At 36.3% G+C, this 22255-nt stretch overlaps 2 protein-coding genes across 3 annotated transcripts; both read right to left on the minus strand.

Moving 5' to 3' along the window:
- Nucleotides 1–1114: 1114 nt before the first annotated feature.
- On the minus strand, nucleotides 1115–7507 carry LOC115968019 (serine/threonine-protein kinase STY46-like). Its single transcript, XM_031087208.1, has 8 exons — nucleotides 7422–7507; nucleotides 7221–7325; nucleotides 4246–4313; nucleotides 3924–4099; nucleotides 3145–3240; nucleotides 2058–2138; nucleotides 1894–1947; nucleotides 1115–1664 (listed from the first exon to the last, which is right to left on the minus strand). The coding sequence occupies exons 2-8, from the start codon at nucleotides 7253–7255 to the stop codon at nucleotides 1407–1409; spliced, it is 768 nt and encodes a 255-aa protein (XP_030943068.1). The 5' UTR covers nucleotides 7256–7325; nucleotides 7422–7507; the 3' UTR covers nucleotides 1115–1406.
- A 23-nt stretch (nucleotides 7508–7530) lies between these two features.
- Nucleotides 7531–12590, minus strand: LOC115968016 (mechanosensitive ion channel protein 6-like). 2 transcript variants are annotated; one of them, XM_031087204.1, is made up of 7 exons: nucleotides 10454–12330; nucleotides 9991–10114; nucleotides 9096–9389; nucleotides 8804–9006; nucleotides 8374–8675; nucleotides 7784–7834; nucleotides 7531–7622 (listed from the first exon to the last, which is right to left on the minus strand). In XM_031087204.1, the coding sequence occupies exons 1-6, from the start codon at nucleotides 12328–12330 to the stop codon at nucleotides 7785–7787; spliced, it is 2850 nt and encodes a 949-aa protein (XP_030943064.1). In that variant the 3' UTR covers nucleotides 7531–7622; nucleotide 7784. The 2 variants fall into 2 exon arrangements, with proteins under 2 accessions (XP_030943064.1, XP_030943063.1); XM_031087203.1 differs by having other exon boundaries at nucleotides 7544–7597; nucleotides 10454–12590.
- Nucleotides 12591–22255: the final 9665 nt, after the last annotated feature.

The following is a 22255-nucleotide window of genomic DNA, read 5'->3' on the forward strand; positions in this document are numbered from 1 at the left end:
CTTCCGGTACAAGATTGACTCCCTTGCTTGATATGCCATTGTTGGACTTGATCATTGTTACAATACAAAGAAATTGCAAGAAAGAAAAGACTACTTGTTAAGAAACTATAAGAACAAAAAAAATAAAATTGGTAGGATAAAAAAGAAACTCTGGTTAAAAAACTGTAACAAAAATAAAAGCAAAAAAATGGTAAAGAAAAGACAAAGTATTTTTAAAAACTGATGTAGCCTTTTTTTCTGCTATGTAAAAACTGATGTGGCCAATAAAATTTAGACACATCAGCATATCATTTTATATTTTATTATTAAACATACTAACTATGTAAACCATTTTTCATGTAAGCAATTTTTGTTTGTTAGTGAGTTAATGGTAATGACCAAATTAGTTGCAAGTTAAAAATATAAGAAATTAAATTGACTGTAACCCTAAAATATAGATACCAAAATTGTGTTTTCGTCTAAAAAAATTTAAAAAAAGAAAAAGAAAAAAAAGTAAAGGTTAAAAAGATAAAATGTGAGAATATTTTGCGAGGGAAATGAGATATTGCATCAGGTTGCAGTACCCTGATCGCAATCCCAGGTTCTCAACACACAAACCACAAGTGTGTACATGAACTAGTGGACCCAACACTAAAGCAGATAAGAACGGGACAAGTTTGTTGTATTGTCTGTTAAAGTAGCTACCAAAAAATTGGACCTCCAATGGGATAGAGAATCCTGGCGAACCATAAAACATGGGTTCATCTTTATCTCTTTGCACTGTCCCTACATCCATATCGACCATAGAGACCTTTCTTTATGCCATTGTCTCTAGGCAGCTTAATAAGTACATGTAGTCAGAGCCACCGAAAAGAGGTTACTAGGGGGCTGTACATGCACCAGGGGACATGTCCAAATTTCTTTGTTCTCGTTTCCATAATGAGGGTAAATCGTACTAACACCCCCTGAACTTTTTCCCCCCTAATATTAGCCCCTATCTGTCGATGCTCCATCCAAATTAGCGGTGAAAAAAAAAGGGTTTAGCAAATCTTAGTGCATTAGCATGAAAGTTCAGGAGGTGTTATTGCAATTTACCGTTGAACACACCATATCACTCGTAAAAGACAAGAACTGGTGAAAGAAAAATTCCCATCAGTAATTTCTTATTAAAAAGCCGCAGAAGACCTGTAAATGGTTACAACTACTCACCTCCAAACCATTACCCCTGCTTATAAATTGATATATGGTATAACAATATCTATAAGGGAATGGCCGGTTAATAGAATGGATAGAAGTAAACATATCAGAAAGGATCAGAAAAAGATGATCATTTGAACAATATACTGTACATACTGATGTAAAGAATGACAAATGGTCTGCATGATAAATCCTACCGTCCATGTTAACTGAATTATTATCAGTCTTCATTAGTGATGACCCCTTCTAAGAACAGACAGGAACCCTCCAGATGACTTCTCCTTGTGCCTTCCCTCTCCCTTGTCTCCAACCTGTTCCGTGAGCATTGTCATGCATTCATTACAAGAACTTAACTCCTTTGCCGTTTGTTGCAGGATCTCTATAATTTCAGAGAAGTCTGATCTTAATGCTGGATCTTGCTGCCAGCATTTCTCAAGCAGCTCAGCAAGCTTTGGATGAGTGTGCTTTGGGATAATAGGCCGTAGACCCTGGAAAGCATGGCAAAGAAAAATGTAATTTATGTTTACACGACCAGATATATTCATCCAATCAAATAAAGACAACCCATTTTTGATTAAGGGTAGGCACTAAGCCAGTTTGGTAACTGGTCTCAAAGCTTGAGCTTTGATCGATATGATTTGAATATAGTTCAAACATGACATCATTTGCAAATGGTAAATACACTTATTCAACAATGATGTTCAGAAATCAGTTTACCTTCTGAACCACCCCTACAACTGCTTGCAATGGGGTTAAGTATTCATATGGAAGCTGGCAAGAAAAACAAGAGATACTTTATTGATTAATTGAAGGGGCCAAATGCAAGAAACAAGATATACTCAATAAAATTAAGGAAAAAAATTGCTACTACCAAGCAATACCTTTCCAGTTAGTAGCTCCCATAACACAATTACGAAGCTAAAAACATCAGCCTTGTGATCATAAGGCTTATGTTCTATAACCTTCAATGCAAAAAACGACTCTGGTAAGAAAATGACAAAATGATCACTCTACTAGTAGAAGATGAAAAACACTCCAAATAGAAGATGGAAAACAATTGCTGCCAAGAAAATAATTAATGTTACAAATCCATTCATAATAAGAAAAAGCAAAACTCATACAGCAAGAAATTTAGATGGCTATTAGCTGTTTTCTTGTATGCCACTTCTCATCAAATGTGTTTTTTCTTTTCTTTCCAATTCCTTTTTCCTTGCACTCTTTTACAACAACGAAAAAAAAAATCATATCTAACAAAAAGTCATACATGACAGAAGGATGAGCAATCCTTTCCAGCACCAAAGAGAAGTTTTCACAGAAAAACCTGGAATGTCCTGGATAAAATATTAAGGATTTCAAAGACAATTTTTCTCCCCTGACTGATCCACAAGGCTTATTTTGGAAACAGTCTTGTATTACAGCCACTGGCCTGATACCAAATTCATTATCAATATTATAAATTAAGTCTAAGATGTTGATTGCCTTGAAAATCAGTATCATGGTAGACCAAGAAGTCCAAAACAATGTAATGCAAGCCCATCAAATATGATCACATGGCCTAGCAACTGTAGCAGACCAATATCCCACCATTTCAAATGGATTCCTTTTCTACCAGTTGGTCAACAGACTCAACACAACAACTTACTACTCTACTGTCACCCACATTCCACTTGAAATTGATAATGTAAGCGGGAATCGAAAGAAAATTTAGTAACTTCATACCCAATGAAAATAGCCACATAACACATTAAATTCAAAAATGGCTATTTAATCCCATGGTTATTGAAAATTGTAATAAGCTATTCCATACTGTTCTCACAACAAGAAGCATCACATAAAATTTCATAAAAAACAAATGTAATTAAAAAATATGTAGGTTTTGGAAAGGCAGATGTCAGTATACATTGGAACACTTTCAAACAACTTCTTATAATTAGAGGCTCCCTGATTTAATATAAAAAAAATTAATACCTCAGGAGCCATCCACCGATATGTTCCAGTTTCTGCAGTCATAACTCCAGATTGAGTTTTTACTCTAGCAACCCCAAAGTCAGCAACCTTAACAACCTGGAAGGCAAAGCATATTATAAAACCCTCTTTAACAAGCATGCAGAACAATAGACAGTCATGGAATGAGTGTGAAGCTTCATCAAAATTAATCCAAATGCCTTAATAATGTAATACCACTGAGAGAAACAAAAAAGGTTGTTACAAATGGATTATGTATATGTAGGTACTGAGGTACACGAGATTTCAGAAGCGCTAGATATAGCTGGAGTAGTTCTTAAAGTAAAGCAAATATAGATAGAAAACAAAGTAGAATAACTGTTTTAGGGATGTAAAATAATTTCAGTCTACCCATAACAGACTTAAGCACAAGTAAAAATCTGAAACAAACAAGTTGCAGTATCTTTTTTTATCATCTACTTGGTAGACAAGAAACTACCATTACTATGTAAACACAAATAAGGCCTTGTACATGCTGGAATTTATAAAAATCAAACAGACCATTCTATGATGGAAAGACTACTGATTTTACCAAGTATGAGATGGTCAAAACCTTTTGAAATATTAAACCACCAGAGATCCTTATCAAGACAGAGATTATGCGGATATCTGCACTGTAAATATATATTGTGGATTTCTAAAAGACACTCTGCACAAAAATAATACGCCAAAACAAATATTTTTTTTTTGATAGGTAAGCAGAAAACTACATAGATAAGCATACAAGATTGAATGCCTTTTACCTCATTTTCATCCATCAAAAGATTAGCAGCCTTCAAATCTCGGTGGATTATATTATTTTTGTGCAAGTAGTCCATTCCCTTGGAAACATCAATTGCTACTCTGATCAAGGATGGAAGCTTGAAAACTCCCTTTTGTTTATGTAAAAAGTCATACACACTTCCACCGGGCATATATTCTGAAGTAAAAAAAAAAAAAAAAAAAAAAAAAAATCTTTGGGATGGAGATGACATTAATAAAAAAACTCTAAAAGAACAAGGTACCAAAATAATTATTTATTTTTACTAAAAACCAAATAAAAATTGCAAATGCATTGGAATTCACCTGTTATAATGCACAAGCTTGGAGGCTTGGTACCAATGAATTGTACAACATTTTTACGTCGAACTTTTCTGTAATGTTCAAAAGAAGTTTGTTAAAGTATGCTAAAGAGTCAAGCATTCCATAGAGAAATTACTGTAGATCCTGCCACCCAGGGAGGGTGTGGGGGTGTTCCAAAATAAAACAGTGAAGTTAAGAACTGACATTATAAATGCAAACATTTAAAGAAGTTAAAAAACAATGTTGACAAAGACATCAAAATCCAATTGATGCTTTTCATGTGATAAGTTCTGAAATATACACTTCTTGCTATTTGTTATTAAATAATATAATTAACCCTGTTCTCCAGTTAACTGTAAGAAAAACACACATACACATCCTTCACAAATCTTTCAAATGTAAAGATCTCCTTCAGTATATGCACTACATCGATTGATGCATATTATATGTTACATGATCAAAATCAAAGCCTCCACTTCCATTTTCTAGAAGAGGTGTCTTAATAAAGAAATAAAGATAATGCTTTTTTTTTTTATAGGTAAATTAAAGATAATGCTTATGGATTATGCTTGCTCATAAGTAAGTTTACATGGGTCAATGAAAATGAAGATGCTATGCGTGAGAGTGGGCTTGGGATTGGTTAAATGGGGATGGTTTTTGGTTCACTCAACTATAATTTTGAATAGTACAATAATTAATTTATCGATTATGGTAGGGAAAATGGAGGTTATGGTGATGGAAAATTGAGGTTTTGGTGATGGAGCAACTCGGAGCACAAAGGTCAGGAGGGTGGTGGCGTTTTATTTTATTTTATTATCAGTAATAAGAGTAATATTATTGATGAAAAAGGAAGGGAAAATACAAGCTGTTCATGATGATGAACAAAGAAAAGCAGAAACAGCAACCAAATAGAAAAGAAATCAAGAGGCAATTCTAAGAGAAGAATTTATACAAGTTAATCAGGCAGGTGGTGGTGTTAATGGCAATTTCAAAGGTTGATACAAGTTAATGTAAGGAAAATTTGATGTAGGATAAAAGTAGAGCTTAAAGGGTTTTCCAATTTCACGTTTTGGATTTAGTTGGATCAAAACTTAATTTACATCCAACTCATAAAAAGAAGTTAGCTAGATTATCAAACTACTCCATCTTAACCATGTTTAGATGGGGGAAACCCAAAAGGGATGGTGGTTTATTATATGTCATTTGGGAGGGAATGGAATGGGTAGCATTTCATTTCATTCCACTCAGCTCCATTTTGTGTTCAACGCCCACTTTGGGCAGAATCAAAGGAAATGTAGTACCAATTTTTAATGAAGAGTTACACATGCGACCCACAACCTCACCCTCCCCAAAGAACTTATAAGGGGAGGAGGTGTCAATTGAGCTAGGGCTCATTGGCAAGAGAATGTAAAGCATTTAAAAAAGCTTTCCTTTTGAAATTACCTTCCTTGGATTCTAAATAAGAGCAAGAACAATCAACTTTTTTAAAAAGTTACCTTCCATTTCTTTTCTTTTTTGATAAGTAACTAAGAATTAAAATGTTTCCCCACCTTAAAATGAGACAAACTTAAAAATGTACCAAGATGGAGCTGAAAATAAGACCCATTAGTTGAAAAACTCTATGAGGGTTCCAAATAAAATGAGAAAAATTACAGATCCATTGGTAAAAGAGACATGCCTCATGAAAAACGCAAGCAAGGTGGGACAAAAAGGAGGACTCAAAAGGAAAACCCTAGAGAGAAACCCCAAACCAAAAGAGGTAGAAACATCCAAACAATATATACAGGAATTAAATAACCTTTTCAATTTATTACCAGTATCAATTCAGTTTTCTATCCATTCTTATATAAACTCCAAAATAGACAGATAAAGAAAAGAAAGGATTTGAATGTATGATATCTAAGATTAATTTAGTATATAAATACAAGGCTTCTAGAAAGAATATTTAAGAACATTTTGTTGAGAATTTGATCTCCATATGCTTAAATCAAATACATTTTGCTTGTTTTCGGCAGATGATTTAATGGTCTCATTTTTAACTTCATTGTAATATGCAATAAAATCATTTCTAAACCTAATTAACTACAATAATTAAATTGTATGTGAGATCGTTCACCAATGTGCTCTAGTTCAACTAGCTCCTCCACCCGTCTATAAGTTCTTGGGTGAAGGGTGAGGTTGTGGGTTCAAGAGTCATTGGGTTTGAGAGAAAGAGAGAGAGAGAGAGAAGAATGTTAATAAGTAGTCTAAAGTAAGAATCACATCATAGTTACTTACATAAGCTAATTGGTATAACTCAAGGGAATCAAACAAGTATTAAAGTAAATTTAAGATCATGAAATAAGTAGAGCTCATTAAAGTCTTTGACAAAGAGTTGAAAGTAAGGGTAGATAATGTTGTCATTGAGTCATCCATTTTTTTTTTAAGATAAACAAGTTTTGGCCCCAAGGAAAGAGGAACAGTAGTGACCTCCACTTCATGAGGCAAAGGTCCCCAACCGATTATGCTACTCCCTTGGGGTTGTTATTAAGCCATCCATGTAGTTTCAAAAAAGTGAGTATTCAAGGTCGTCAGTAAAACATCACAGAATTTCCTATTGTTTTCCCAAAAAACGAAGCTAACCCAGTGTTAGTAAAAGTGCATGTGCAAAAACAGAATGAGCACTGTAGTTGAACTCAAAACCCATCTACATCTCAACTATTCTATACCATTGTTGAAATATATGATTTGGGTTTTTAAAATTTGAATTTTGACGTTGATCTACAGTGACAAAATATAATTAAAACAAAACTTTAGTTCACTGCCAATCACTGCTATGTTTACTTTATTGTACTGCATGTTTTTCCACAGAATTAAGTCTTCATCTCTAATGCCAACAAATAATTATATTAAGCCTAGCTACACAACCTCAACAAACAAGATATGAAGAACATATATCCCAGGGTCAAAATTTAGGCAAATAACACAGTTCAACAGACCTCATTATAAAGACCTGTGCAAACTCTCTCTGCATATCTGAATTTACACACTCAGGCTTGAGGACTTTAATAGCTACTTCCTGACTACAATATGTACCTTTGTAGCTGATTCCATTAAACAAGTTAGTTAACTGAACACAAAAAAATTAGTGTATGCCTAACCAAAAATAAGAAGAGTAATAGGTGTATGTGTGAACTTACAGGTCACCATATGACCCAGATGCAATTTTGTTTCCAAACGTCAGATGATTAGGATCAATTACCCATACATCAGTCCCATCATTAGGTATTGTCAAATGATCAGGTTCACATTTGATCTTTGCTAGATCAAGCTTGCCTACAGGAGGTAATGATTGAGGATTTGGCCAAGCCTGCCTCTGAATAGCAACGCCAAATTCCAAACTGATTATGGATGCATTGTTTATTTGTTCATAATATAATTGACAAGGGGAAGGAGAATAAAGAATAAGGAGGAAAAGATAGATGACCAGTTGACATGGTAAAAGATAGTGCTTATTGCCAGCTATCATACTTAAAAGCAGAAATAAGTTGCAGGAAATTACCTCAAGTTTTAAAACCTCCCTTTCCAATGCAGTTTTGAGCTGTTCCGTGTCCTGTTTCATCCCAACCAAACTCTATTAAGAAATGGTTGAGGGGGAAAAAAAGGATTGCTTTGGTATTAAAATTTAGAACTCAAATTAGTTAAAACTTCCCAAGGTGCTCCATAGCATCTGGGGCCAAGGCCCTTTTCTTCTTATGTACTCCAATTAAGCCCAAAATACATTTACCTTCTCAAATTGTACTATGATAAAAACTGATGTTTATTGGTCAAATAAACAGTTCCAAGATCAAATTTGAACTTATGTTCAGAGAGAGACTCAAATTCCTTATAAACCATTGACATATGTTTCAAAAGAGAAATAGAATAATGCGAAAAAGATAGAAAGAAATTACTCTAGTTTTATAGGTACTAGGTTCATAATATATAAAAGCCTGAAGACTATATTCAGACAAGATAAGCCAACTAAACAGAATCATACACAAAATCACTGTCATTTTATACAGAATGCTACTCTATGAAAATGGTGCCTTGCAAGTCCATTGCCAACTGTCATATGCATACCATGGAGATACAATTAGTTGGCAAACTTGCCTGTTTCCTCACTCAAATGCGTATTTTCCACCCTAGTGGTTGGAAGCTGGGTAGAGATCACAGGAGGCATGGCGCAGACATTAATGTCAACTGGAAGCAGGCGGTATTGAATGTCAAGCTCACGGAAAATCTTAGCCATCTCTTCCATCAAAAGAGATCTCCTTACAAACTTCTCACCCATGTCTTGGTAGTTCATTTTGTGTGAGAGCCACAAGGCCAACCTCAGTCTGTTTAACTCTTCAAACTCCATCAATACAATCATAGGTGCAGCACACCAGTGCTCCTCCTTGCTCTCAACATAACTGCAGTGGCAACAATAAATGAAGAAAAGAATCATCAAATCAGATACTTACCTAGCAGGTGTACAGTCAACGTAAAGTGGCCTAGGCATGAATCATAGTGACCTAGCCATAAATCATTTTGTACATACCTAATTATTCTTTGCCTCATAGCTGCAATCTTATCTGCAGGTGTTGCTATATGGACACAGAAGTCAATGGCATCTCCCATGTCAGGACTACGATAGAAGTTATTGATGGGCTTAGTAGCAAGAACACTGTTTGGGTAAATGACCTTTGTATTGTCATATCTCAGAAATACAGTAGTCAAGATGTTCATTTCTTCTACAACCATCTGAAATTTATTTTTAGAACATATTAGTCCCCACACATAAAAGAGCAAAAACTTGCAAGATATTAACACAGTAAAAGATGGAAAATTACCTGAACCCCTTCAATTTCACACCTATCTCCAACATCATATGGATGCATTACAAATAAGAAGACGATTGCTTCAAATACTGTCTTGCAGGTGTTTCCAAAAATAAATGCAACGAGGACGAGCTGAGAGCTTATGTAGAGAAGAAATTTGGTTGTGGCAATTCCCAATATCAGAAGCCAAACCACAAATATGCCAAGGCCAACTAGAATGTTCAACACTCGATGAAGCTTGTTCACGGCTGTTTTGGTATCATTCAACGTCAAAGCGAGTGCTCTTCGGTCTCTGAAGGCATTGACCTGGAACAATCAAATACATTACCATTATAAGCACCGAGTAAAACACAAACACAACTTTGTCAAAATCAAGATCATTTTTAAGAGGGCATCCACATAATATGAAAATAGACATTGTTTGAAGATTTTAACTTTCTTATGACCAAAAGAACATAGCAAAGATTTTAACTTTCTTAAAAACGACATTTTCATCAAATCTTTCTAAGCAGTTAACCTTGATGGCATGTTCAAATAAGAGAAAATCACCAAAAGTGTCTAGAGCATTGATGCTCTAATCAGTTTTTTTATAGACCAGGCTTCTAAAAATTTGTATATCCCTATCTAAGACTGCTGTGATCAACTATACGATCAATGCTCAATATATGTGGCCGCAGATTTCACTGCCAGGCTTCTGAGTTCCCTGATGCTTGAACCTTGCTTGGAAGGTAAAGAGTAACAAAAACGCATGCAGAGGAATGCACAAACAAACTTTTGTCATGGTGAAACTTATATATTGTAAATCATGATTATTCCAACTTATCCACTAAGAGATTCACTTCTAGCATTGACCAAGAAAAAGGAAAAAAAGCAATAAAAATTAAACCATTTCTTGCCCAATCCTTACCACCCAGTTCTTCAAGGATGATTTACTGATTCTCCTGGTCTCAGAGGCTCCTTCAAAGAGACTCAAGGTTTTCACAGCCTCATCTTCTTTCAAGAAACGCATCAAGTCCTCCATGTAGATGAACCTGACAGAGAAACAGTTCATTGAAATTGATTAGGAAGAGTGACATCATATATGCATGAGAAATCAAGTTAATGATAATTACAACAGCATCATACGTTCTCCATCTACTTAACAAATATAACAAAGTAAATTGAACAAGAAACAGAATGACTCATAGTTTTCCATATCAGGAAGCAACAATTAATAACAAAATTCATCACATAAGTTCAAGTACACGCGATGAAAGAAAATAAGGCAACATTGCAATAAAAGAAGTTTCAAATGGAGAAGCAATCATCGCATCACATGATGCAAATTGATGGACAACAATTGAATCAATGTCGAAGGAGTACGGACTTACTTGGACTCGTGCCTAGCAACATTCTGAAATATTTTCTTTGCTGCGGCTTTCGCCTCAACTTCACTCCTAATCTGCGTAGAAAAATCATCGTCCCCAGAAGGGGTAGTTTCCAATACCTGCTCATCCAATGTGGTAATTGTCCCATGCCTCACAATCCTCATCAACCTCTTCATATTCCTCGCAGACACATTCTTAGGATTCAACTTATGTAAATGATCAATAGTTATCCCCTCATCCCCCTTCTTCGACATTGTCCTTGACAACTTCCCACTCCTCTGCAGCCCACCACTCCCAATAACCCTTCCACTCTTCATCGAAGGATAAGCATTCGCCTTCAAATCCGGGGGCATAGTAGCACTCGCCTTCAAATCCGGAGGCATAGTAGCACCTGCATTTTGCAACTGCCTAACCTCATCAACAAAACTAAACTCATCATCCTCCGCGTTCTGTATCTCAATCAAAGGCGGCCCGGACAATGTCTCGATCACATACTGATTAAACAAAGACTCGTGAATCCTATCGAAATAAGTACTCACATGGAAAGATGAAGCTAAAACCTTAACCACAAGTGTCTTAACCAACCAAACAAAAGTACCCACCAACATACAAACCAAAACCTTAGTAAAATACTTAAGCTTATCACTCTTCGTCTCCCTCTCAACATTCTTATCAAACAAAAAATGCCAAGCCATCAAAACAAATCCCAACCAAAGACAATTCTGCACAGGCTTTCTCACCCCATATATAAAGTAAAGCACCCTTTTACGCAAAAGGAAATTCCTTTCAATAAAAAACACTATAATCCTAATACCCCACCCAGAAACCAATCTCCCACAAATCAAAACCAAAACCAAGACTTCCCATTTCCACAGTCTCAATTTCCACACATTCTTGTGCCACAAGTCATGCATGCCAAGCGTGCAAGCCAAAGCTCCTATAATCACAACCAAGCTCAGCCACTGCAAAATAGTCCATGCATTTACATTCCCACCTCTGAACTCGTTCGGCATATCATCGTCCAAAAACGGGTCGTCGTCTTCGTCGTCCATTTTCTTCAACATCCCGGATCGGACCTGACCCGACCCGGGCTCCCGACCCGACCGCTTTTCCATTTCAGCGGGAGGCGGGTCCATCAATCTCGACTGATTTTTCGCTCTCAACAAGCTCGATTTCCTCTGAACCGACGTGTTTGACGTCCACGTCACCCCGTCATTGTTGTAGTTGTTCTTGTTGCTCTTGCTGTTATTGTTGTCGTCGCTGCTAAAACGGCGTCGTACTGAGTCGTTGTTTTTGTTGGAGGTGGGGGTTGAAAATTCGGATTCTTGAAACGACACCCGGAGCTCCCTCGAGGGTGTCGGTGTCGCTTTGAAGGGGGACTCGGAAACGGGAGGCAATTTCCTGTCGTTTTCGTGGCGGAGCTCGTCCATTTCCAAATCCATATCCAACGCCATCTTGCCCGAAGCCTCTTGCTTGTGCAAGAACTGCTTGATCAATTTGGACGGTGGATCTTTCTCCTCCTCCTCCGCCGCCACCGTATTACTATTCTGGCCGCCGCCGCCGCTGCTGCCGCTGCCTTGTCGCACGAAATCAAAACCCGACTTGGCTTGGTCTTTCCAAAACTCGTAACTATTCTCTCTCCAAATCTTGCCACCAGTAGTTGCAGAGGCTTTGGTCGCCGAGGAATCTCCGTCGTAGATCTTGACAATGACTTCTTCGCGGTGGCTGTGGCTGGGGTGGTCAGACAAATCAACGGCTCGCATTGAGTCGAGGATAGGGAGGTGTTCGTGGCCATGGTTGGATTTCTCGGCGGAGAGCTTTTTGAGGTGTTTGTAAGAGTTGTGGGATTTGTAGGATTTTTTTTTTAGTGAGAAGTCCATGTGATGTGAGTCAATGGAAGAATATTTTAGGGAATAAAATCTTTAATAAAATAATAATATTTTGGGAGAGTGCTAAGTGAGGAAGGTGTTGGGGTTTGGACGTTTGGTGCCGGAAGCAATGAAAAAGTGGGGGAATTTGTTTAAGGTTTTGTAAGGAAAAGTGTGTTGACGCGTGTTACTTTTTTTTGGTTGAGTGTGAATTAAAATATGGAGAGTTTAAGCAATGAAAGATTTTTGCTCTCTCAAGAGACAGAGACAGAGACAGAGACAGAGTTTGTTTGTGCAGCGGAGAACATGTGGTACCAGAAGACTCGGGAAAAATAAAGAGAAAAAATTGGTCGTCATGCATGAGGTTTTTATATATTTTAGGTTTTTTTTTATTTTTTTTTGGAGTTTTGACTTTGAGAAAAAAAGGTCTTGATTTTCTTTACCATTTACGTCAGTGCTACTTCTTTTTTTTCCTTTTCATTTTCCTTTTTTAGTAAATTTGTAAATTACATCTCTAAAGTTTGAAGTTGACTAAATTTTACACAATATTTTAGAAACTTGATTTTATATCCTGAAATTTGATTTTATAAGTGTTTGGATCACGTCCAATTTTTTTTTTCAGCCTTTTTTTTTTTTTTGGGAAAGTGCATTGTTCATTAAACAGTGCATCAGAACAGTATTTTTTAGTGTGAACAAACCGAATTTTTTTTAAACAGCCAAATAAACGATTTCAAACGCACCATCCGTTAGCAATTCACCCCCTACGATTAGTTTCTGCAATTAAGTAACATATAATTATGCTGATGTATTTTTTTTTTGTCAAATCAGCCCCTAAAACTACATTGTTTAAGTGATAAGCAAGTGGAGAGCTGGCACAATCAAAACTACATCATTTTAGGTCTAATTTGGCAATACGAGTCAGAATTTTCTAACCCGACCCAAAAAATACCTAACCCGAACTCAATTTTTTGACTCGAAACAAAAACAAGTTGACTCGTGACCCGACCTGTTTTTTTGCAGGTTAACCCGATCCGATTCGAATAACCCGTGACCCAACCTGTTAAAAAAATTCACTAATTTTTTTTTAATTATGTCATGATATTATGTGCATAAAACACAAAGTACAAAAACTAATAATAATATATTCGATGTTATCACAACCAATAAGAAGAGCTTCGGTGAAGCTGTGCTTGACAGTAGACAAGACATCACAACACTACAAGGGCCAAGGCCGTCACAACCATTAAAAAAAAAAAGAAAAAAATCTCATTCAATGCTTGCTAGCTGTAGTCCATCACTCGATTCACTCCATTGTCCAAAGCCAAAGCACAAATGCACAATACAATTACCTGAAACCTGAGTTCCTTTGAGCTACAATTTGAAACCTCCATTGGCCAAACTTGAGCTTCAATTTGCAAGTATGAATATTTACAGTGTTGAATCTACTATTAACGTTGAGTAGATTGAAACTAAAGTGTAATTCTTATAAAATATTTACTTATTCTTCTTTACTTAATATATTATATTTATTTTTAAATATTTTTTTGTTTAGTTTATATTTCTAAGTAATTTAACTTTACTATTATTTTAAATGCAATAAGAACATGTGCACTTAAGAAGACCGATAACTTGTTACTTTGCTGGCTTACTTGTTTTGTTTGTTTTAAAATCTATCTCTTTATTGAAGTTGTAAACTTGTAATTATATGCATTTTAGCAGTGAACTATTAATATTGAAGACTTTTTCCATCATGAATTTATGACTATAAATAATTTTTGTCATGCTCAAAAGTCAAAACTGTCAGAATTGGAAGGATATTAACAAGTGGCATTTAAGTGCAATTCATTTGCTTAACTAATTTTTTTTGTTTTTGTAATTGAAAAAAAAAAAAAAACAAAAAAAACAAAAACTTGTTTGAAAAATACAGGTCAACCCGACTATACCCGCAATCCGATTGACCCGACCCAAACTTGAACCGACCTGTCCGCTTTGCCACGTCTGCCTAAAATTAAAACACATTACTCTAATTTAAATGACACCGTTTAGGCCAAATATCATAAATGAAAAGACAGAAACAATGACTCCATGAACCCAGAGAACCCAGGTAGACTTTTCTTCAATCCGATCAACAAGTCTCGTTGATCGCTAAGAGATGTTTAAGACACGACAAAGTTACCAAAGGTGAGCAAATGGGTATGAAGAAAAGCCATGAAAAGAGGGAAATTCTCATTGGGGTCTATAACAAGAAAGACTCATACATGAAAGAATTGAAGAGGTGGTGAAATGAATGATGGGTTCAAGAGAGAAAAAGCCCATGGAGCATGACCTTATTTTTGGCCTGTAGCTAGAGTGGTGGCCGACCAAAACCCACCTGGGTTTGGCACGGGACCACTAGTGAAAGTTTGTGTGACTTTGGGGTAGAAAATAGAAGCAGTAGCAAAAGCCAAAAAGCAAGATAAGAAAGAGAGCCATCGTCAAAGAAAAACACGTATTTGTTTCTGTGTACCGTTTGGCGTGTAGTGTCTTGTGTTATAACGTATGTGTTTGTGTCACCTTTTGTTTATTCTGAATCTTGATGACGGTTGTCGCCACCAAGGCTGCTCATCTCGAAAGTCAAGCTCACACGCCTTCGTCGAACCATGCTTCAACCAACAGCGAGTTAGAGAGTGAGAGAGGGTAGATAAGAAAACAGTGACGAAGAGAGAAAGAGTTGAGAAAGAAAGAGACTATCTCAGCCTAGAGAAAGAGAAGACAAAAGAGAGAGCGAATAAAAGTGATTTAAAAAAAAAAATACAATAGTGCTACAGTATAATCCTACATTTAGGATTATGCTGTAGCAACATTATAAAATTTTTTACATTTGGCACAATTTGGCAATCCAGCCGGAGAATCATTTTAAGATTTTGATGGTAAATGAAACTTACGTATTTCATTTGGCAGTCCCAATGAAAATGTACTTAACACCCTACTTGTTGAGCTTGGACCGACAAGCAAAAATCCTAATAATGCCAAAAAAAAAAAAAAAAATCCTAAAAATGGACATAGCTATGATGAGTTTTATACAACACTACAACCTATAAACTGTTGTCCTTTGTACTCTCTTCTTGTTTTCCCACTATTTATTTGCCCACCCAATTTGCATTGGGTTGTTATTGTAAACAGCTGGAATCAACAAGGGCATTGTGGGAACACGGAAACGCAAATACCAACCTTCGCGCGCAAACTCCTCTTAAAGTGAGGCTTACGTGTCCCAATACGACATTAATGTCTATAAAAAACAACGAGATCACTTTTGGGGTGACATGTTTGTCATACTTTCTTTTTTGGTAAAAATGTTAGTCATACTTTCACACAATCAACATGCATTTCTAATGCCACGTGTCAAAAGAGAGCGACCCTTCTTTCTTTCCAGAATTAACCAGTAATGACTATGTCACAGACTGCATTTCTAATGCCACGTGTCAAAAGAGAGCGACCCTTCTTTCTTTCCAGAATTAACCAGTAATGACTATGTCACAGACTCACACTACAATAAGTCAATAATAGTATAACTACAATTTTGGCGCTATTTGTGCCCAATGTTATTGCAAACTTTGCTACGTGTTACAGATTCGGTGGGATTTTTTCCTAGATTTGGATTAGGTCCGGTGTCTAATATTAGGTCGGTTGAAATTGTGATACGTGTCTATTTTTAGATATATGTTATCATTTTAATGGGTCCAGTACTTTAGGTCAGTTGAAATTGTGATACGTGTCTATTCTTAGATATATGTTATCATTTTAACGGGTCTAGTACATTTGAAGTACTGGACCCAAATTAGAGTTCAAATCTTCTATCTCACTTTCTCTATTCTATTCTATACTCCACAAATAAAAACTTGCCAAATGTCTATCTATTTAATTAAATCATAATTTTGTGGCTTTATTATTTTAGTTAACTAAATTAAATAAATAAAGAAAATATGAAAACCCAAAAGTCAACACATCCAACCACCTAAACCACCACCATTGTTCGCTGGAGCCATCAACACCTTCAGTCACAGCCATCCATCGAAACCAGAAAATTTTGGTCGTGATTTTCCTCGTCACAAAGAGCACCTCAAAATATAGAGTTTGATATGACAAGTTTTTATTTCTCTAGAATCAAAGGTGGAAAAGATATAAAGTGGTACAATTAGAAAGACAAAAGAAAAATAGAAGTAGTTTTATTTGAAAACTATAATAGATTTTACATCACCCACCCACCCACCCACACGCTTTTAACTGATTGAATCAACCATAATGTTTAGTTCTTGAGAAAGCTGAGAAGAGGAATGACAGAATATTGGACTTTGTTGGAGTTTGAAGGTCCTAGATTTGGCTTGGCTTTGTTTAGAGTTCCAAGATGGTACCTTACTTAATTGGATGGCTGTGACTAGATTAGTTGGTGGCTGTGGCGAATGAAGGTGGTGCTACTAGTGGTGGGATGGGTTGACTGTTGGGTTTTTCTTATTTTATTCATTTATTTTATTTAGGTAGCTGAAATAAATAAGCTACAAAAATAGGATTTAATTAAGTAGATAGACATTTGGCAAATTTTTATTTGTGGAATATAGAGTGAAGTAGAGAAAGTGAGATAAAAGATTTGGACTCTCCAAATTGTCCCTTTTCTCCTTAGGTAGACTTTTTAATTAAGATATTGGTAATTTGAGTCATTTGACTGCACAAAGTTTTCATAATCTTAATGTTTATGAGTTTGACTTACTTATAGTACTTTTTTAATTAGAATTTTCTATTATTTTGATGAGAAACTGTTACGTTACCTACTAACTAAATAAAATGTGAAGATACTCACTACCACTAACTATTGTATATTTAAAATAAAATGAGACTTCCCGTTAAAAAAGTAATAGAAGTAAGCCAAACCCATTTTTTATAATAATTGTTCAAATAATATCTATTATGACGAGGATTATGATACAAATCTTCAAGTACAAGTGAAAGCTAACACCGCACAAAGTATTGGGTGCTTAAACTCCATGCAATTTAGTATTATTGTGATTGACATGGATAGTGGAGCATATGACGCGCATTGTTTTGAAATCAAGCCAATGCATATTTTATTACATATATCACTTATTATTGTATATTTAAAATAAAAGGAGGCCACTAACTAAAACAATACTGAAAGTAAACCAAACCTATTTTTTATAATAATTATTCAAATAATATTTATTATTTATTATGACGAGAACTATGATACAAATCTACAAGTACAAGTGAAAGCTAACACCACACAAATTATTGGATGCTTAAACTCCATGCAATTTAGTATTATTGTGATTGACAAGGATAGTGGAGGGATAGTGGAGCATACGACGCACATTGTTTTGAAGTCAAGCCAATCCAGATTTTATTACATATATCACTGTATTAATCCAAGACAAGAAAGGAAACAAAGCATGTTTGATTGCGATCTATATTACACATCAATCACAATATAATAGCATCAACCATTATGAAAAATACTAGTACAAAATATTTTGTGATAAGATTAATTGATTCAAGTCAAGTTGGTAAAGCTAGACAACTATGCTTGATTGAAATTATGGGCCCAGACTCATGTCAGGTGCTTGCTTATTTTATTGAGGGAATATAAGGACAAATCCGAAGAGTTCATTCAGTCATAGATTAATATTTATTGGGCTTGAATACAGAGTCGAACATTTGGGCTGGACCAATCCCAAATTTGCATAGTTTTAATATTTACATAAAGCGGAGACAAGAGGGGCCAGAGCCCACTAGACCTGACCAGCTGATCTAACATCATGACATGAAGCTAGTAGTTCCCAGGTACGTATGCAACTTATTAAGAGTTGAATAAAGAAACTTTTAAGATTTGTTTGGTTGGAGAGGGGGAAAAGAGGAATGATAGAAAATGGTGGGAGGATAAAAAATATTTTAATTTTCCTTATTTTTGTTTGGTTGGAATGAAAAAATGAAAATATGGAAAAAGTAAATTTGTATAACTTTACTCATTGTTGAGGGTCATTTGTGAGAATCCAAGTAGAAAAAAGAAAAGCCCAACAACAAGGGCAGTAAAGAATTGGCAAGCAGATGGCAAAACCATTAGGCCCAAGCGGCAGGAATAATGGACCACAGGCCCATGAAATAAACAAATGGGCCTTGAAGAAGCAAGTGGGCTTAAAGAAGCCCGGAAAGAGAGTAATAGCATACCCATGGGCAGTATATGATGTAGAAAAGTGAGAAAGGGCTGCCGCAAGCCCAAAGTAATGCAAATAAAGAAAGTAAGGGGTTTATGGCAGACCCATGGACCCCAAGTATGAGAATAAGGTAATTGGGTCAGGGAAGCCCAATGAAGTTAGTAAAAGCCCATGGGAATGCAGAGTTAGTAAAAGAGTCAAGGAAGCCCAAAGAAAGCAAGTGGGCCAAGGATGCCCAAGAGAAAGACAAAAGGGATACAGGAGCCCATAAGTAGGAAAACCAATGGCCATACCAAGCCACTGGGGGAAAGAGTAAATGACTGGCCTAAAGAGGTCCAACAAGTTGAGTCATTATAGCAGGAATAACAGAACAATATGACAAGAAATGAGGGAAATCAAGAAGTGGGCCAAAGAAATATAAGGCCCATCATCAAATAAGGCTCAGCTCCTAAGAGAAGCGGGAAATCGAAAAGCAGCCAACATAAAAGGTCAAAGAAAACGGATGGTAGGCTATGCAGGCAAGCCTCCAGACCACGGCAGACGAATGGGTAGTAGGCAAATTTTGGACACATATGGAAGGAAGACACGTGCAAGGTCTAGGCACCACCAGCCTGTACCCAGCCAATACAGGGCATGGTGAGGTCGGGAGTTAGAGATTCAGAGGGTATGGTTTGGTGGTGGGGAGAGGGGAAAAATCTATTTTTAAGATTCCGGCTCAGGCTCTTTCGGGGAAGTGTCCTGCTGGGATGACTTACTACCCAAAAGAAGCAAGCTGAGTTGGAACCACTAGGTGCATGTCATGAGGGATAGGAAGAAAGAAAGAACCCAGACCGTAGCAGGAAATGGTGCCACGGTAGACAAACAAACAAAATACCCTTCTTTGTCTGGTGATAAGGGGGTGGCATACAGACGGATCAATGGTGGTTAGCCAGTACACCCAGACCAGACAAAGGAGGTTAAGGGTTAAAACAGTAAAATCCAGTCATGGCAGGCACTATAAAAAGAGGATCTTGCCGTGAACAGAAAGACAAGAGCAACAACGGGAACCTTAACTAAGAAATAGGAATTTGAAAAGAGAAACCAAGAAATAGAAAAGAAACGAGTGGGAGGGAAAGAAAGAAAACCACCAAAAAGAAAATAAAGTGAGAATTAGAACGGCAAACATGCACCAGTAGATTCATTCCCTCTCTCCCTCACGAAATCCTACTTTCTGTTAAAACCAAAAGGAGCCTTTGTGCATAAACCATTCAGATCCGTTTCTCTCAGGGTAGTTAATCTCCACGGCAGGACTTTTCCTGAGAGATTAATTACGTTGAGAAGGAACGTTCTTTCCTCCCTGGTTTTGCTCCTGCGGACCAGATTTTAGTTGATTTCTTCATCTTTTGATTAACCCATACATATTAATATTTGTTCCCTTTTGTTTTGTTCTCTTCCTTCTGTAAAAATTATTATTATTATTGTGATGTGTTTGAGGATCGTTTGGTCATTTCTTACTGAGTAGCCATATATTTTATTTATTTTATTATTATTATGTCTGTCTGCCACAACTTGTCTGAAACAGCTCTGCTTGCTGTAAGTACGTTTCTGGCAAACTGGGCTTAGTTTGCGCACAAGCCGGGCCAACTTGAGTTGCAGTTGGACCGGTCCTAGCTCTCTTATCTAGAAAATTTAGGTCCAGTGCAGCAGGAAGCAGCCCAACATCACTAGCACAGCCCACCACTTTACACTCATATACCCTTATAAAAAAAAATTGTTATCCAATTAAAACAAAAAAGTGACAAAAAAAAGCAATTATCAAAATTTATTAAAAATTAAAATCATATCTTAAAAAAAAATCACTTCAAGTTAATATATATATATATATATATATATAACATTGTTATGCCACGCCCTAGGAAATTAAAAAAAAAAAAAAAAAAAAGAGGCAACATCTAGAGGAAAGAGGAGATCAAAAGAAGAAGAAGAAAAAAAAAAAAAGCAACGTCTAGGAAGGGGAAAAAAAAAGAAAAAGAAAGGCCAACGTACCATACACTAGACAAAAGCTCATGTGTAAGTGCCTATGGGCATTTTGGTCAATAAATAAATCAAATTCCCCCAATAGTTTTCTCTCCATTTCGGGGAGAAAACTTTGGGTTTGGAGATAAAACACCTGGGCCTCACTTTTTTTTTTTCCCCTCTCTCCCTTCAACTTAGGAATGATAATTTTGCCTCACCCCTTACTACTTCGCCCCACGTGGGTTTTCTCCGCCCTGCAAAAGTGGTGGGCGGGGATGGTGTGAAATTTTAGCCCTGCATTATAGGGCAGGGCAGGGATGAGTTTAGACATTTAGACCCACCTCGCCCCATTTTCACCTCGCGTTGATAAGGGTTAAATTGTAAATTTTTCATATCTTAAAATCCTAATATTTAGGGATGGCAATAGGGCAGGGCGGGTCCGAAAGATGGGGTCTTCACCCCTGCCCCGTATGATTTTGTCTAGTCCCATTCCCACTTTGCCCCGCATGACGAGAAAAATTTTCTTATCTCATCCCCGTTCCTTGGGGCCCCACAAAACCCCACCTCACCCCACCCCATAAAACTATACTTCTTGTTAATTTGCCCACAACTATTACAATTTTTTTAATAAAATCTATTTCGTTAATAAAAATATACTTGAAATTACAAATAAATTTATCCGATCAAATCCAACTATTTTTTTGTAAAAATTGAATAATATTACCAAAGTGTTTAATAAGACAATATCACAACAAAAATAAAAATCTCATAATACAAAATTAATGATTCAATAGTATATAAATTTGTTTCTAATAAAGACAAAAGAAAATTTTAAATTAGTACCTTATTTCCAACCTTGCTAGAGAAAATAAAGAGTAGAGAACTATGTTAGGTAAAATAAAATAAGCTAATGATATGTTTGTTTAAATATTAGTAGGAATGGCAACGGGTCGGGTTCGAGGTGGGTTTCTTTATGCCCGAACCCGCCTCCGTTACCTGAACTTGTCCCGTTTAATAAACGGGTTTAAAAAAAAATAAAAAACCCAAACCCGCCTTGTTAGGCCCCGTCTCGCCATGCCTAGCCCAAAATCACAAACACGAATTAAAAACACACAAATTTAATATTTATGATTTTCTGGCCCAAAATCACAAACACAACACACAGAAATCACAAACACAAATTTCAGATTGATGATTTTCACTTTTAAAATCACAAACATAAATGCAAACACAAACACATAAATCACAAACACAAATTTCAGATTTATGATTTTCCCTTTCAAAATCAAAACACAAACACAAACACATACACAAACACAGAAATCATAAACACAAACTTACATGATTGAGACAATTGAAACCAAAAAAAGAAAAAGAAAAAAAAAAAGATGGAGAACGAGGTCATACGAGGCTGTGAGGTCGTATCTAAGCGAGGCCATGAAGGGGGCGGCTTAGTAAGGCCGTGAGAGGATGGCTAACTGGCAGGGTATCAATGCGAGATTTGTGAGGGATATGGCCATATGGGTTGTGCGAGATACTGAGATCGACAAGGGTGAATCAGAGATGAGAGAGTCAGAGAGTTGTGCTTGTGGCCTTGTGAGTGAGAGAGCTGAGAGATGAAGAGGGAGAGGGCGGCTGAGTTAGTGTTAGGATTAGGAAAAATGAAAATGGAGAGAGTTTAGAAGATATTTATACTTAGGGTTAGGGTTTTTAATTTAAAAAAAAATATTATATATGTA

This window comes from Quercus lobata, chromosome 11 (assembly GCF_001633185.2).
Source record: "Quercus lobata isolate SW786 chromosome 11, ValleyOak3.0 Primary Assembly, whole genome shotgun sequence".
Taxonomy (NCBI): domain Eukaryota; kingdom Viridiplantae; phylum Streptophyta; class Magnoliopsida; order Fagales; family Fagaceae; genus Quercus; species Quercus lobata.